The 18,226-nt window shown below is 39.0% G+C and overlaps 2 protein-coding genes across 4 annotated transcripts in view; one reads left to right on the forward strand and one right to left on the reverse strand.

Moving 5' to 3' along the window:
* LOC131436670 (A disintegrin and metalloproteinase with thrombospondin motifs 18) overlaps window positions 1-17,712 on the forward strand; it is a 33,969-nt gene extending 16,257 nt beyond the window's left edge. For 2 of the 3 annotated variants that reach the window (XM_058605525.1, XM_058605524.1), the window contains 13 exons: window positions 822-894; window positions 1,469-1,558; window positions 1,628-2,537; window positions 2,718-2,846; window positions 2,906-3,155; window positions 3,225-3,511; window positions 14,276-14,327; window positions 14,382-14,639; window positions 16,319-16,511; window positions 16,572-16,825; window positions 16,875-17,138; window positions 17,222-17,408; window positions 17,464-17,706. In XM_058605525.1, the coding sequence (XP_058461508.1) occupies window positions 822-894; window positions 1,469-1,558; window positions 1,628-2,537; window positions 2,718-2,846; window positions 2,906-3,155; window positions 3,225-3,511; window positions 14,276-14,327; window positions 14,382-14,639; window positions 16,319-16,511; window positions 16,572-16,825; window positions 16,875-17,138; window positions 17,222-17,408; window positions 17,464-17,519 (3,003 nt within the window). In that variant the 3' untranslated portion in view covers window positions 17,520-17,706. Of the gene's footprint in view, window positions 1-821; window positions 895-1,468; window positions 1,559-1,627; window positions 2,538-2,717; window positions 2,847-2,905; window positions 3,156-3,224; window positions 3,512-14,275; window positions 14,328-14,381; window positions 14,640-16,318; window positions 16,512-16,571; window positions 16,826-16,874; window positions 17,139-17,221; window positions 17,409-17,463 lie in introns of all 3 variants that reach the window. The other variant, XM_058605527.1, reaches the window with a different exon arrangement.
* LOC131436671 (uncharacterized) lies at window positions 11,357-14,263 on the reverse strand. The gene is made up of 2 exons (XM_058605528.1): window positions 13,512-14,263; window positions 11,357-12,771 (listed from the first exon to the last, which is right to left on the reverse strand). The coding sequence occupies exons 1-2, from the start codon at window positions 13,512-13,514 to the stop codon at window positions 11,806-11,808; spliced, it is 969 nt and encodes a 322-aa protein (XP_058461511.1). The 5' UTR covers window positions 13,515-14,263; the 3' UTR covers window positions 11,357-11,805.
* Window positions 17,713-18,226: the final 514 nt, after the last annotated feature.

Here is an 18,226-nt window from a genome sequence, read left to right on the forward strand (position 1 = left end):
TCATACAACTTGATTTTCAAATATCACTAAAAGTGAAATGAAGGTAATTTATATTCGTTTTTGATTTTGAAGTTTGTTCCTGCTGTAGTTCAGGGTCTACCCTTTAGAAGAAATTCGTGTTAGTTTTTCATATTAACGGTAGCATGCTTTAGTCGCTCTTACTAAATACATACAAATGAAACAACTCCTACTCCATGGTATCTAAGGAACGAGAAAATTGTTCCTGATTTCTGCCAAGCAGAAGTGTCTACTGATTTATGGCTATTAGAAGAGTTTTATAAATATCATTGTCTTTCTAATGAGTTAGTATTAAAAGGTATCAGAATAAAACCTGAAAATTATTTAGAATGATGTTGACATGACATTGATAGTCCATCTTACAGTTGGCTGACCCTGAACAAACATGAGTAAAAGATGGATATTGTATGCAAAGATGTGCATACAATGACAGCACAGTCTGGTTGGAAAACATTGTCGTAAATCGTTTCAAATATACCGTTAGGCTTATCACTCTTTGTTGGAGGGTCGTCTGGTAGCACAACACGGTTTTCAAGATGCATCCAATCGTTGCAACCACTATGTGTGGACAATGCATAGATAGATTGAGGTTAGGAAGTGCAACAAATAAATTTTGTACCTAGTCCAACGTGAAGTAATACAAGCGATTTGCCCTCTATGGTAAAAAACGGTTATTAGCGTCTCGAAGGGAAATTGTGCATGGTGTTCTTCGCAGTTTTGGGCCCTTATTGTTTGTTAATTGCTTGTCTCGTGAATGGGATCTAATCTTTCACATTTGCATTTTTTTTTTCTTATCGTTGTAGATCGATGAAATGAATTTACATAAATTTCTGGAGCATCATGAGAAACTGTTATTGTTTGGAAGCGAATATACGAGTAAGTATAGTATATCGAAAAACATATGATTGGATAGCTCAATACGATTTACAACATCACAATGATCGAAAATATTTCCATTCCATTGACTAATTTCACGTGCCAAAACCCTCGTGTAATTGACAATTATTGTTTCTCCTGTTATGTCTCACTACGCGATTCACTTTCAATTTATGCTCTGGTTTTGTTTGCGTTCAGTATTTACCGCGTGCTCTGCCTGAGCATTTGTCACATAAACAATACTACGGTGAACACCATCCACCGGCCACAAAGCACACCGGATGTTAATCATTTAACAGACCAACTAACTTACCGGTACGCCGGTGCGGTTGAAAGCCTTGGAATCGATTATGGTTTTTCAACTCAGTCTTTTGTGTCCATTGTTTTAAAAGTGAACTATGCCATACTACTGGTTAATACTAGTGGTTTGCGTTTTTTAAAAACTCATTTTAAGCTCAAGGACCTAAAATAGTCAGAAGGTTAACAAAGTTCAAGTTCACCGAAGATTTTGGAATTTTTTCTTTGTGTGCAAACCATTTCTCACTAATTTATAACGTTTAATTTGACTTTTCAGATGACTTCAAAATCGTTAAAGTGAACCAGCGCAAAAGAAGTGTTAGATCAACTGAGAAACTCATTCAGTTTAATATCAGCGACAATAGTGGTAAGAAATATCTCCCAGGCAATAAATATGATCAAGAGATTACTGGTACTAACAATCTATTATTTACAGTTGAAAATTTTTCAGTAAAGCTCGAAAAATCGAAAATATTAATAGATGATTCTTTTGCATTTCTTGAGAGCTATGACAACTCGACTCAGCTATTGGATGACTCGTTGCAACTCGTACAAAAATATGCAAACTGCTTCTACCGCAACGATCAAGCAGCTTTTGATCTATGTGAAAACGGTATTCGGGGTCTAATTCGATCTAATTTAACTAATATGATCATACATCCACTGCCAGAACGATTCGGTTCGGGTTACCATGTCTTCATTAGTAGGAACCAGACCACGAATGTTTTTGCTCATAGAAATCAGACTGACGATAATGTGATATTCGAGCCAAAAATGGCTGCTCAAGAACCCTTTTATACAAGTTACGAAAACCGCGATAGATACAAGCGACACACGAACACCGCTAAAATTCCGGACGTGCTTCATATTGAGACTGCTATCTTCATTGACAAAGACTTGTATAGGCATATGACGAAGAACTTTCCTAAAAACACCGAGGTGCATTTAATTCGGTTCGTATTGGCAATGGTCAACGGGGTCCAACTTCTGTATAACCATCCTTCATTGGGACGACCCATAAATTTTATATTAAAACGCCTAGAGATTTTGCACAGTGACCCAAAAGAACTCCGAAGATCAAGCGATATAGATATTTTCTTGAACAGTTTTTGCCATTGGCAAAGAAAATTAAATCCTGTTTCGGATGCCGATCCTGTGCACTTCGATCACGCAGTTATTCTTACTGGATTAGACCTTTACGTTGTGAGCAAATCCGGTAAAGTGAGCAACCAAGTAGTCGGATTGGCCCCGGTAGCTGGCATGTGCACGATGACTTCTAGTTGCACAATCAACGAGGGTAAACATTTCGAGAGTGTATTCGTGGTTTCACACGAAATTGGTCACAAGTAAGTATTTAGTTTTAAAGATCCTCACATGCAACATTTATCTCATGATTAATTTTGTTTGTCAAAACTTAATCAGATTGAGGTTACTGAATTACTTTTTTAAATCTCAAACTAAACTATAAATTAGAATCTTAATCTGACGTTGCAAAGAACGACATGAGTTTATTTAATTTTTTTTAGTCTTGGAATGAGACACGATACATCTGAGAATAATTGCGATCCAAGTTTGTACATCATGTCGCCAACACTTGGAAGTGGAAAAATTACATGGTCTGCGTGTAGCCGTAATTACCTGAATACCTTTCTGAAGTAAGTACCGGTAGAATACTATAAAATATAAATTGGTTTCAAGTTGGTTTTGACTTTAGAACGAACCAAGCTCTTTGTCTGTTTGATAGAGGGCATTACGGACAAAGCTTGGATCATTCTGCCGAAGGAAGACTGCCTGGGGAACGGTTTGATGCCGATCAGCAATGTATGCTTAAATATGGAAAGGATAGTATACGTTCTCAAAGTCAAAATATTGCCGATATTTGTCGTGATTTGCACTGTCAGAGAGATAGATACACGTGGACTTCACATCCTGCTTTAGAAGGGACTGTCTGTGGAACCCTCATGGTAATAGAATTTGTTTTATTTGCTCATTTAATGTGTAATACTCAAATATATGTATTCATAAAATTTTAGTGGTGTCGCAGTGGTGTTTGCTCTTTGAAAACATTAAGTCCTTCCATCCAGTCTGGTGCTAAACATATCACGGCTTTCAAAACGATCGACAAGAAAACCTTTCTCGAAGGATTAAAGTTTGCCAGTTTGAAACAGGATACATCTCGGCTTCTAAATACTGTTCCCACCTGGGAACCATGGGGTAACAAAACAGAATGCGAGTCCGGCTGTTTATATGGAGAATCAGGACGTCTTAAAGAAGGCAGTGTTGGTTTGCGGCAGTATAGCCGAGTATGTCGTGATAAAAGGTAATTTACAAATCACAATTTTCGCTGATGAGCTTTTAGGGGAATTAGTAAATGCTATTTTTTTTAATTTCACTATACGCTTGTTTCACCCACATAAATTATAACGCAGTCTATCACTCACTAATCTTGATTATTTACGTATTCTAGTAATTGTTTGCAAGTGTCAGATGTTAGTGTTTGAATAACAGGTTCAAATATTTGCAGACTGAAATAGTCCAGGAATAAAATACTAATTTGTTCAAAGTATTATGGATATATATATATATATATATATATATATATATATATATATATATATATATATATATATATATATATATATATATATATATATATATATATATATATATATATATATATATATATATATATATATATATATATTATATAAAGCACAATACAATTAATACAACAATTAAAATTGCTAACTTACTATACAGGGTTGCGCAAAAGAACCAGATCCATTTTGTTTTTTGGTTACACTAGAACCAAACAAGGGAGGGAGAAACCGAAGTGATTTTTATTCGTTCTTCACAAACGAGTTATAAATAAAAATGATGAAAAACTTTTAGACGAAAATACACCTGTAACAGTTCGGCTGAAAAGTTCGTATCGTTTAATAGAAACACACATTTTTTGCCAAAACTCGTTTTTATTATTCAACATAATTGCCATCAGAGGCGATACAGCGAATATAGCGATCTTCCAACTTTTCGATACCATTTTTGTAGTAAGATTTGTCCTTTGCCTCAAAATAGGCCTCAGTTTCAGCGATTACCTCTTCATTGCTTCTAAATTTTTTACCAGCGAGCATTCTCTTGAGGTCTGAGAACAGGAAAAAGTCACTGGGGGCCAAATCTGGAGAATACGGTGGATGAGGGAGCAATTCGAAGCCCAATTCGTTCAATTTCACACTGCTAAGAATCATCAATTCGTTGTTGTTTTTGATCGATTGTGAGCTCACGCGGCACTCATTTTGCACAAAGCTTTCTCATATCCAAATATTCGTGAATAATATGTCCAACACGTTCCTTTGATATCTTTAGGGTGTCAGCTATCTCGATCAACTTCACTTTACGGTCATTGAAAATCATTTTGTGGATTTTTTCACGTTTTCATCGGTAACAGCCTCTTTTGGACGTCCACTTCGTTCATCGTCTTCGATGCTCATATGACCAGTACAAAATTTTGCAAACTACTTACGAATTGTTGCTTCGCCCGGTGCAGAGTCTGGATAACACTCATCAAGCCATTTTTTGGTATCGGCGGCACTTTTTTTCATCAAAAAGTAGTGTTTCATCAACACACGAAATTCCTTTTATTCCATTTTTTCCACAATAACAAAAGTAGCTTCACTCAAAATGCAATATCTCACAAACTAATAATCAGACAGCTGTCAAATTTATACACGTATCTTTTGAAGGTTGGTACTAACTGAAAATGGTATGGATTTAATTCTAGTGGCGCCCTCTCATAGAAACGATACGAACTTTTCAGCCGATCTGTTATTCTTCTAATTTCCATTTCCGCGTTCGGTTTCTCTTTCCCTTGTTTAGTTCCAGTGTAACCGGAGAACAAAATGTGCCAGACTCCTTTGCGCAACTCTGTACTAGGGATTTATCAGACCCTGTCAGCTTGGTGCGAAATCAATCTTCAGATCAGCAACGCCATCGCACGGTAGCACATTCAACATATCATGTCAATTGTATGAGCACGCAGGGTTACTATTTTGGCGCGCACGAATTTGACATTTCTCTCCCCTACTTCTAAGAGATTCGATGCGAACTCACCTGAGGGCGTCATGCTCGCAAGAGAGGATGTTGCCAATGATTTGTTAGGGAAATGTGAGAGCTGAATATGTTAATATGATGTCTTTGGATTCATTTAGATGGTGGTTCGCTTGATTCGTCTACGTTTTCTATTATCTTTTGCAGCGATTTGTTTATGTTTAAAAATCTTATTTCATACACTTGTTATGCTGATGTCATTATGAACCGTATCTAACGTACTACATATTACCATAAATCAAATAAACATATATTTCCCAGTGTAATACTAATGTTGTTGAGCAACCCGTGACAGCAAAAGCACCGTCTGGTGGAGAATGGGTGCGTAAATGCTCCTAAAATGCATGCATAAAGTTACCTGCGCATTTAACAAAACCACAGTAGCTAATGGAAAAAGTACACCCGTTTCTCACTAGAGGTGCTGTTAGTGTCACCGTCCTTTCGGAAATCTATGTTTATTTGATTTATGATATTACATACTTTACCTAACAGCTATAGGCCTGGGGTGTCCTTTACTGTATCAAGCATACGATTCCCTGCCAAAATACGTCTATGAATTTCTCTGCTGGTGTCATTATCGGCGATCATTTTTTTTTATTTCAATTATAGAGGCTTCAACATCTTAAGTCATTCGCCTCTTCGGACCAGAAAATCTTTCTGACCCTATGTGCGGGGTTGGGAATCGAACCCGGCCGGCTGCGTGAAAGGCATCGACTATCCCATCACGTTACACCCGTCCCCCTCCTCATCGGCGATCATATCAATATTCGTGGTGGGAGGCAAAGTGTTTCTTCTCTAGAGCCTCTTCCTCTCATGTATTTTGTTTTCGACTCATTTATGGCCAGTCCGATACGCCTAGCTTCAGCTTTCAGTCCGATGTAGGTTTCCATCATCTTCTCAAGGTTACGTGTTACAATATCAATATCGTCAGCGAAACCAAAAAGTTGTACGGACTTTCGGAAGATCGTGCCGCTCGTGTCGATCCTCGCTCTTCGAATCACACCTTCCAGGGCAATATTGAACAAGATACAAGAAAGTCCATCACCTTGACGTAGCCCTCTCCGAGATTCGAAGGGACTCGAGAGCGTCCCTGATACTCGGACGTAGTACATCACTCTATCCATCGTTGCTTTGACCAATCGCGTCAGTTTATCCGGGAAACCGTATTCGTGCATTATCTGCCATAGCTGTTCTCGATCGATCGGTACGTTGTATTCACGACACTTCTGGAGTACTTGTCTTATCGCGAATATGTGATCCGTAGTGGCGCGGGCTTCAATAAATCCCGCTTGGTACGGCCCTACGAATTCCTTAGCTATTGGTGATAGACGACGGCAAAGGATTTGGGAGAGTACCTTGTAGGCGGCGTTCAGCAATGTGATTGCGCGGTAGTTGCAACAGTCTAGCTTTTCGCCCTTTTTGTAGACGGGACATACCACTCCATCCATCCATTCCTGCGGTAGAATCCTCCTCCCAAATCCTAGAAATCATCCAGTGCTGCGCTCTAGCCAGTTCCTCTCCTCCATGTTGGAGCAGCTCGCCTGGTAACTGGTCATTGCCCGCGGCTTGGTTGTTTCTCAGCTTGCCGATCTCCTCTATTATCTCCGACAGATCAGGGGCTGGGAATCTGTCGTCGGCTGAGCGTGCACCCAGATTGATTCCTGTACCGTTCTCTGTATCTTGTGCTTCGCCATTCAGATGCTCGTCATAGTACTGCTTCCACCTGTCGATCACCTCACGTTTGTTCGTGAGAAGGTTACCACTGGTATCTCTGCACATTTCGGCCTGTGGCCTGTAGCCTCTACGTGAGCGGTTCACCTTCTCATAGAACTTCCGTGTGTCATTTGCGCGGTACAGCTGTTCCGTCGCTTCGCGAACTTGGTCTTCCTGGTGGCGCTTTTTCTTCCGGAAAACCGTGTTCTGTCTGTTCCGTGCCTGTCTGTATCGTTCCTCGTTCGCTCTAGTTCGGTGTTGCAGCATTCTCGCCCTTGCTGCATTCTTCTCTTCGACCAACTGCTGACATTCGCCGTCAAACCAGTCATTTCCTCGATTCGATAACCTCATACCTAGAACGGTTGCAGCAGTGCTACTCACGGCGGACCTTATATTCCTCCAGCCGTCTTCAAGAGTCGCCGCGCCAAGCTGCTCTTCCGTTGGTAGCACTAGCTCCAGTTGTTGCGCGTATTCCTCTGCAGTACGAATGCTACGTAGCTGCTCGAGATTGAGTCTCGGCGTTCCAGTGCGACGAGTATTGTGCACCGTCGATAGTTTTGAGCGCATACAAACCGCGACAAGGTAGTGGTCAGAATCAGTATTGGCACTGCGGTAAGTGCGGACATTGATGACATCGGAGAAGAATCGCCCGTCGATGAGAACGTGGTCGATTTGATTTTCCGTATGTTGATCAGGTGATCTCCAGGTGGCTTTGTGGATATATTTGCGGGGAAGAAGGTGCTTCGAACTACCGTTCCTCGGGAGGCTGCAAAGTTTACGCATCGTTGACCGTTATCGTTTGTTACCGCGTGCAGGCTCTCCAGCCCGATCACGGGCCTGTACATTGCCTCCCGGCCTACCTGAGCATTCATGTCGCCGATGACGAGTTTCACATCCCGCCGTGGACAGCTGTCGTAGGTTCGTTCCAGCTGCGCGTAGAATGCTTCCTTCTCGTCATCGGGTCTCGTCTCATGTGGGCAGTGCACGTTGATGATGCTGTAATTGAAGAAACGGCCCTTGATCTTCAATACGCACATTCTATCACTGATTGGCTGCCACCCAATCACGCGCTGGCGCATCTTGCCCAACACTACTACATATTACACAGACTGTATTTATGAGTTCATATGACCATACTGCGGGTATATACGTATTATTTAGTTTGAGTAGATCTAATCATAATCTTGGTAGTGGTCACGTTGTGTTGCATATTTTCGCGAAGATGTTGATTGGAGGGCAGCCCTATGACATACTATCCATTAGCGATTCGCACCCAAATAACTTAAACTGAAATGACCAATAATTTTATATTTTACCATTTATAGTTCGTTAGGCAGTGTAGCGTTTACTCCCGCGTCGCTTCAGTGCGTCCACTCAGCTTCGATATACTCCCACTAATGATCCCATGGCAACATGTTGCAACGGTTGTTCGGAGTGTGTCACCAATACTTACATCATGGTCAGGGGTGTAGTCAGTGGATATTGCATCTCATCATATTACTTATGACTCTACATTCTTCTCCTTCACGAAAAAAAAAACAAAATAAAAATCAAAGTTATTATTATTATACGTTTTATTTGTGAAGAAAACAGAAATCCAATAGTATAATTCAATCTCTATTCAAGGACTGTAACGCGTAGGGTTCGTTCTGGACCTGGTAGAACGTTTTGGTTCTATATGTAGATGATTCGAAGATTTCCGCTTATTTACCTTCGTTTCCAATTTCTTTTCGTTAGTTTGATTTTCTATATCCGTTTCGTTGTGTAGTATCGCTTTCTGTGATGGCCATTTTCTAAGATGACTGATTGGACGTCGATATTTGATCCCTTCATCATTTATGACAATCGTGTCGCTTCCGTTTTTTTCTACCACCTTGAAACGCTCTAGACGAAAATTTGGCTCCAGCTTACCAATTTCGTAGTTCTTTATCATTACCGTATCTCCTACGGATATCTCAGAATGCCTGGCGTGTCTTCTTTTGTCTGCGTGTATTTTGCCTACCATCTTTTTAATCGCATCGTTATCCCGGACGCTTTCGTAGCGCAACTCTGGTTCCGTTTTGCGACAAGGGAGCAAATCCTTTACTGGCCTACCCATTAAAAGCTCCAATGGAGCCTTCTCTGTAACAGAGTGTGGAGTAGTATTGTAGCAATACACGTATTCAGCAATTGCTTTACGCCAATCTTTTTTCATAACTTTCGCGATACGCAAGGCTCTCAAAATGCCTTGGTTTTGTCTCTCAACTAGACCATTCATCTGTGGCCAGTATGGGATTGTATTTAATAATTTAACATTTTTATTTCGACAATACTTTGAAAACTCATCACTCGAGAATGGCGGTCCGTTATCGCAGCGTAGAGTCTCTGGATAAGCAAACTCAGTGAAAATCCCTTCCAGGGCTTCGATAGTTTTTGCGGCTGTAGTGGTCTTCATTTCAATTACCTTTAAATACCGACTAAAATAATCCACTACGACGAGGAACGTCGCACATTCTTTTGCGGAAAAGAAATCGATAGCAAGCTCCTGCCACGCCCTATTAGGCATTGCTTTCCTGAGCATTGGCTCAGGGGAAATTGCCGACTTACAGCAGCACAGCCTTTACATTCTTGAACCCTATCAGTTATATCGCGGTCCATGCATGGCCACCAAACTCTTTCCCTGAGAATTCGGCGCATCGAAACAATCCCCGGATGACCTCGATGTGCTATATCCAAAGCTCGAGATCGTAGCTTCTGAGGAAGTACAATTCTGTCATTACGGACTAAAATGCTATCAATAACTCCCAATTCATTAGCAAAAGCCTGATAGCGAAAAAGTTCGCTTGGCCAGTCGTGAGTTTCTAGAGCCGTGATTACTGCAGGCAAGGTATCGTCATGTGATGTTTCAATTTTTATTTCTTCCAGTGTAATTGCTAACGAATCCTCTCCGATTGCGAAAAGAAAATTTTCAGAGTCTTCGTCGAAAGACGGGTCATTTCTAGTGCAAAGACGAGATAAGATGTCTGCTATATTTGATGAACCAGGAATATATTTTAACTCGAAATCATACGGCTGCAAACGTAAAGCCCATGCTTCCGCTCTCGAACACGCTCGCTTGCCTTCTCTGTGCTTACCATTGAAAATGTACTCCAGGGCTTTATGGTCGGAGAAAATTGTAAATTTAATCCCGAACAGATAGAGATAATATTTTTCCACCGCCCATACAACGGCCAAAGCCTCTCGTTGTGTTTGAGGATAGATACGTTCGGTATCTGATAACCCTTTCGACGCATAACTAATGACTCTAGAAATGTTATGTGAATCCTTCTGTACCAGAACCGCACCTAGTCCTACAGGTGAGGCATCAACGTACAATTCAGTGACGTCTTTGGGATCATAAAACCCTAATGTTTTCACATTTTTAGAGAGCTCATTTCTCAAATCATTAAAAGCACGTAATTGTTCTTGCCCAAAAACATCAACGGTGCCTCGAATGAATTGGCGCAATGGTTCCGTTCTGGTCGACAAGTTAGGCACAAAATGTCCGACAAAATTGATGAGTCCTAGAAAGCTTCTAACTTCCTCTTTAGATTTTGGTACTGTGAAATTCTTAATTGCAGATGTTTTTTCTGATGATGGACTAATCCCAACTGCACTAACTTTGAATCCAAAAACTTCCATTTCCGGTACTCCATAAACGCATTTGTTTTTGTTCAACGATGCATTATTCTCCTTTAAAACTGCTAACACTTCTTCCAATCTAGAATTATGTTCTTCCTGCGTTCGTCCAAATATAATAATATCGTCAATATAAATAATGACACCTTCAATCCCGATAAGCATATTCGTCATTATGCGCTGGAATATTTCAGGAGCGCAATTGATCCCGAACATAAGTCTTTTGAAACGCATTAATCCTCGGCAGCTCATAAAAGTAGTAATAGCTCGCGAATCGGGATGAAGTTCCACGTGATAATATGCTGAAGTTATGTCCAAACGGGAGAAATATTTAGACCCCTTCAATTTATTTAGTAAGGTTTCAATCATTGGTAAGGGAAAGTGCTCACGTTGAATTGCTTCGTTTGGATACTTCATGTTAATGCATAAGCGAACACTATTTTTCCCTTTTGGAACAACGACCATCGGTGAAATCCATTCCGAAACACCCTCGACGGGCTCAATTATATCCATGTGGAGCATTTCTTCGATCTTTTCTTCAACCTTTTGAACCATGGGTTCCGGCACTCGAATGTAAGAAATCTTTCGGGGAGGAACGCTTTTATCAATCGATAATTTTACCAAAATATTGGGAAATTTTGGGAACGGATTCCACGTGGTGTCGACGTTTTGAACATCCAGTCCCACTTTTAGAATTTTGAGCTCTTCCGCCGTTCGTTTACTCAACAAACATCGATTGGCTCCTTCAATTACAAAGAATTCAGCGTAGCTCTTTGGCTTTGCATTGTCAATAAAGATCCATGCCTGAAATACCGCCAACACCTTCAATGTATCACGGCTAGCATATGCAGTAAATCGTCGGTCCCCAGGATTTTTTTTCTTGAAGAGCTTCGAATCGCAACTTTCTAGCTTTGCCCATACTTCTGTAGTCACTGTGTTAATGGAAGAACCAGAATCAACAAGAAAACTCACAGGATGTTGATCTATGAAACACGTAACGATGCCATCAATATTGGACTTCATCGAGTTCTAAATAAAATGAAAGAAGATAATTCATGGTTACTTTATTTGTCGAATTCGGTTTTCATACAGTTTAAGGCTGTTACTATATTTAATTTCTCTTCGAAACCGTTTTAATTATACCTGAGAAACATTTTGTGAAATTGATCTGCAGGGAAGTTCTTCAACCAAACCTTCATCTTGTCGCAACAAGTTGGCTTCATCTGTCGTTCGTTTCCAAGTACGGTTTCTCGAGCTGCTTTGTTGTTTATTACATTTTCGTGCAAAATGTCCAATTCGACGACACTGGTTACACCGAGCCTTACGCGCCGGGCAATTCAACGAGTCTGATGAATGCCTATGTGCACCACAGCGACCACACTCGACATTTCCACGAGCTGACCATTTTCCCCTGTTAATTTCATAGTTATAAAATTTTCCATTCATTCGTGATCTTGGGATCCACTCTTGCTTAACAGCTGCTACAGAACTAGGGGTCGCCTCTCCGGTGAAAGCTTTCGATTTTTCCTTCTGCTTGGACAGTATCTCTCGGTTAACAGCGTAGCTAGTTATCTCATCAAGGTCCATCACACTCTCTAGACCTTTGTCCCGCACTCGTTCGTCGCAGGCTCCCATTGTGACTTGCTGGAGGATCTCTTTCTCTTCTCGGTCTCTGAAATCACATCGCGCTGCTTGTGTCCGAAGCCGTAGTAGAAAATTATTAAATGTTTCGTCACATCCCTGTTTTAATGAACGGAAGACTTCCAGTTCAATACGATCATTACGTTTTCCGATAAAAAACTTTCTCAGTCTCTTCACTGCATTGTCGTATTCGGGTACCTCTTGGGGGCAATACGGTATTTTAACTGGTTCAGGATAAATTTCATCTGGTGCTAGACCGAGATTATAATAAATACGTTGCAAACCGCGACCACCTGCAGTCAATAGTAGTACCAATTTGTCGTGTTGACTCTCCAAATTTCGTAATTCTAAAAATAGCTCGAATGCCCGATGCCACTCCTCCCACTCTCTTCGAAAATCCTGACTACCCACACAATCATTAAAAGGCTCTAATGGGCATTTTAAATTGTCTCCGAAATTCATCTGTAATAACAAAAGAACCAAAATAGAAATCGCTTAACTAGTAGTTATAAGGTATAAACAAATATTCTTTTTTTTTTGTTCTTTACAAATTCTTACAGCAATTTATCAATTAAGTTGTGTGCTTTTTTCCAATTTATCTGCATGTCATTAGTAACACAAATCAAGGTAAACAATTTTGTTTCTTTCACAGTGTTTTATTTTTTTTCTGGTCGCTTTAAACAGTGTCAAACGTCTACGTCTCTCACTTTCACTTCACACCTTCTCAACGAATAAGGCACGACCACCTAGTTTATTTTGATCGTTTCTATTTTCACATTGTCCTACACGCACACATGTGGGGGATCTTGTGGTAATCTTTCATTCTCTTTATGTCCAATGAAAATTTGTCTGCGAAATCGATTTTGTTCGATTAATCGATGCTCTTCAGCGTCGTGCTGGACTAGCCAAGAACTTGTGCATCACAAAGCGCTGCGGACAAAACCGGACTCGCACAACCATTTGCTCTTCAGCATTTTGCTGGTCTAGTAACTATGTTTTCGCATAATCTTTTTTTTTCATGAATACCTTTGAATCTTCTTTTTGTTTTGGACTGATAAAATCTTTTGTGCTGCGGACTTTTCTGCCCGGTCTCACTATACCCTTCAGATTTCACTGGTCTGGCTTTTTTTTCCAATAATCCAGTTGTAATGTAGAGTTTCGTCAACTCCTAAATCCACAAACCAAAGAAACAATTGACTTACCATTTTATCGTACCGACTGCGCCAATTTGTAGCGTTTACTCCCGCGTCGCTTCAGTGCGTCCACTCAGCTTCGATATACTCCCACTAATGATCCCATGGCAACATGTTGCAACGGTTGTTCGGAGTGTGTCACCAATACTTACATCATGGTCAGGGGTGTAGTCAGTGGATATTGCATCTCATCATATTACTTATGACTCTACAGGCAGTACATCTGGAAATCGTTTTGAATGATTCAATGAAAGCAGTAATTCAAGTAATCGAATATTACATATGCTTATCGCGAAAACAAAGCACTAAATATATAACTAAGCCAGTTGTCCATAGATTTGCGAATTTCAGAAAATAGAAGCTCTGTCTACCGAATTTTCAACGAGCAGTATAATTTAAAAACTTAAGAGGAATAAACTCAAAAGCATTCTCGGTAGCCGATAACCCACACATGATAATGTTACTTTAACACATTTCAACAAACTAACCCTACTTGTGATGCACGTGGGAGCGCAGAAAATATTTCGGTTTCTAGTAACAACATGCATTACACTAACAATTCTGCGCTTCCCAAGTAGTCGCAGGTGGCCGGTGTCGGTATTCATCAACATACAGGGATCAACCCATATTCCACAATATTAAAATAACAGAACATTTTGCAACCTCAACCGGTCCTAATCAATAACGAAGTAGCAACACTTGGGCGGTCTCTAATGCTGATATATTTCATGTATTTTTATTTATAACAAAGTTATTTCCTCAATATTTTTTAGGAGAAGTTGTATGGGATGGAATAAGAAATATGAAACATGTGTTGCAAAACAGGTAAAAATTTAACCGTTTAATATTTATAATCGTTATTATCTATCCATGTTCCAGTGTTACAACATAGCTCGAACAACAATTTTAGAATTCGCCAATCAAATTTGCGATAGAGCTAAGGAATTTGATTCAGATATTATGGGTTTGGGAATACAAAAAGTAACTGTAGACCCAGAAGACGCTTGCAAGGTATTCTGTGAATCTAAATCTGGTAAAGCAAAAACCAAAAGTTGGATTTTTCCCGATGGAACAACGTGTAAAATTCAGAATGCTGATATTGACGACAACTACTATTGCATTAGCGGTCGATGCCAGGTAACAATTCACATATCTGTATATATCTTTCGAATACAAAACTAGAATAATATCAGCGGTTATGTTGGATGGTAATGGTTAGTGGAGTTAATTAGTTTTAGAGGTTGGATTAGTCGAATTAATTTTGTCAAGAATCAATCCGTTGAAAATGTTGCTAAACATATATGCATTTTCTGAATATATTTATGAAAACTAATTGTTCTAATAAGAGCAGGAGGGATGAATAGCATATATTATTGCATTGGTGGTGTCAACATCTGTATGTGTGCGCCCGGTGGCGGTCCGGTGTAAAGTCGCCGTTGTGTACGATTTTGCACGCATGAATTACCATTGTATGCAAACTCGAACGCAAGAGCCCATAAACAATTGCTGCTCTAAGCGCCTCTTCAGGCGAATTGCTACTTGGTAGTCACTTCGCAAAACAACCGTTAAATATCTTACACGCATTGATCTCTAAATGGATGTCTGTTCTCTGTGATATAATATCGTTTAATAAAAATTAAGGCGAACAATGGTTAAGTTCTTCGTTCACGTGTTCGATATTTTTCGAACGTATCCACCTCAAAAACTAAGAACAATTTCATAATGTTCGAAAAGTTCCCTAGTTATAACTGAAATTATTTTCCAATTTAGAAATTTGTTTCACATCATACAAGCGAAGTGCGCTTTTTCAATCGCGCAATAGTTATGGAAAGAGTTGAAAAATACAATACAAGAATAGACTTGGTGCTAGGGTTTTGAACTAAAAATTTAAGTCGTACAAATTTAATAAGAATATTAACGGCCCCAGATAGCTTCCTTGAGGTGCTCTCGAAATTGCGATGAACGGTGATGTATCACAGTCACTTATTTTCTCAAACATAAGTATTACGACCAGCCAGATATGATTGTCGTATGCTCGAGCCCCGACTTAGAAGGATTCGTATAGTGTCAGTAGAATCGTAGCACCAGCCATGTATTGGTTCTGTACACACTGAATAGGCTGCGAAGTCTGTTGAAACAGAAGGTCAAATTCCACTACAGGAATGTAATACCAAGGTTTTGCAGATATGATTCAATGCCTATCGAGCTTGGCACTGCTGTCAGACGGTTAAGATTTTTTTTTTGCAAATAACACTGACGCAGTCGGAAACTGAAGCAAGTCATATAACTTTAAATGAATGCATTCGATAAATCATTGCAAACTAAAACAGTTGCGATGAATATTAAAATAAATTTCGAAGTGCGAAGCGAAACACAAAATCGTCGGCCGTGTTAGGAAATCAAGCAGAATTTACACTCTGATGTGCAATAATTGGTTCGTGAAAACATGGCTTAATTCAAACCGATTTTTCAGAATTATGTGAGTAAATTCTACCATTTGTTATTTTATAACTTTTAATTGGTGCCTTTTTGTCACATCTAGTAGATATTAACATCTTTTTGGATGGCCGCTTATAATTTGCTCGAAAATCAGAGAACTGATATTATTTATTCATCATTCAAATTTCGATATGAAGCGAAAAACAGTTGTACAAGTTATTCATTTCATATAAAAAATTAACAACACTGATGTATTCTAGATGTTTCTTTTCATCATATATATTTATCAGTGAGCAAAGTTAATTTAGAATTGAATCTAAACTAATAAAAAACGAAACAGATTGATAGCTTTTGATGTAATGCTTTTTTTCTTACAGAAATTCTCTTGCAACAGCTCAATAGAGAACTTTTTTCGAATTGATCCGATATTCTGTTCTGAAAATGTTAATCCTCCTGGAAGGTTTGCTAATAATATACAACAAGAGAATGGAAGAGATTATAAAAGTTTGAAATTGCTAAAAGAATCGTATACCACAAACCGAGAACAAAATACTGTAACACAGAACTCAGGTAAATCAAACTATATTCAATTAATTTAATAGGGATAGTAGTAATAATATTATTACGTAGTTCATGATTTTTCAGCCAGAAGTAACTTTTTAGAATCCAACGTTAACAAAAACGCTGCTTATGATTTATGGAGTAGTCGACAGATTCTACAAGACAAATTTGACCAATTATCGCAACTTAGACCCCGTAACAATAAATGGGAGGCTAGATCAGGGTGCCATTTTAGCTGCATGGAGAAAGCACAAGGCATCCAAATTGTTTCCTCAAAAACAAACATTCGAACGAATATTCAACTGTGTTCTCCAAATACAATTGTACGTAGTGAATTTCTTCAATCAAAATATTAACACGTGATTTTTGCAGGCATGCGACAAGGTCTTAACTACATACGAATTTGCAACAAGGCTTTGTAAGCGATATCAGCAAAAGGTACATGGTCTTTCAGGTCTTGGTATGCAAATAGCGTCTAGTATCGAGGATCCTGATCGTAGCTGTCGGGTTGCTTGTCAGGACAGTTTTATTCGACACCGATTCTACCTTGTTAATGGAGAGCATGGACACTTTCCGTTTGGAGCACGATGTAACCACGACGAACAGAATCGATACTGTATTAATGGCAAATGTTTGGTAAGATTGATTAATTTTTATGCCCAATCTCAAAAAAATAATTGTTAAAATTCTTTTAATTATAATGTATTAAATGCGTGTAGCGATTTGGAGATGACGACACGCCTGTCAACGAATCATATAACAGTTTAGCGCACTTGAGGGCTAAACGAAATACCAGAAGAAGCAGAAGGCATTACGATTTCTTCTCACCGATCAATATCACTGAGCGAATTAGTCAGGATTACATCGAAAATTTAATAGCAAACATAAATTTTGCCAGAAATAGAGGTATAGATATGATTGGAAGAATGCATTTCTTTACATCAGTTATCTTTCATTCCAGCGGAAATTCTAGAGGACAACATCGATTTCAAAAATCCGATATATTTCAATCCCTAATCAGTCATAAAGGCAATTGTGTTATATCAGAATTTGATTTAGTATTTCAATGGATAACCCTTTTGTAAATTATTTATTTATGTGATCCCTTATAATAAGCAATAAATCGCATTTCACAATTTATTTTATATCTTTTTTGTTGGGATTGATCTGGAAAAAAGATGCTAACCCTAAAACCCTATACATGACTTGGTTATTGCCCTTTTTTATTTGTTTACTTCTGCCCTGTGTGAATAATGAAGTTACGACCTCGTGCATTTTTGTGAAATTGTCTGGTTTCCGCGATTATGAAAAATCTGCGGGTAATTCGTTCGTCTCATTTATTATTTCCAGTAGTGAAACCAGTTTCGCTCTTTCTTTCTAGCAATTTGAAGTATCGCCTTGTTAGATGACATGGAAAAGCGAGGGTGACACTTACAAAAACACATGAATTCACAGATAATTGAAAGTTTTTTTCTCGATGAACATTAAAAAAGTGCGAATAACAATTTCTTTTTGTTTACTTTTTCTTCTACACGGAACCGCAAATCAACCTAATTTTAAGTACATTCCACCCAATTTGGGGGTTAATACGGTTTACTTAATTTTAGCTTATTGTGCGAAACTCTCGCTGTTGGGTGGTTTTGCTCTTTGTATTTTGACAACAATTGAAGGAGCGAATGAAAGGAAGTACTCAAAATTAAGTAAAAAGAAGTCAAATAATAGGT

Source organism: Malaya genurostris, chromosome 3, assembly GCF_030247185.1.
Source record: "Malaya genurostris strain Urasoe2022 chromosome 3, Malgen_1.1, whole genome shotgun sequence".
Lineage (NCBI taxonomy): Eukaryota > Metazoa > Arthropoda > Insecta > Diptera > Culicidae > Malaya > Malaya genurostris.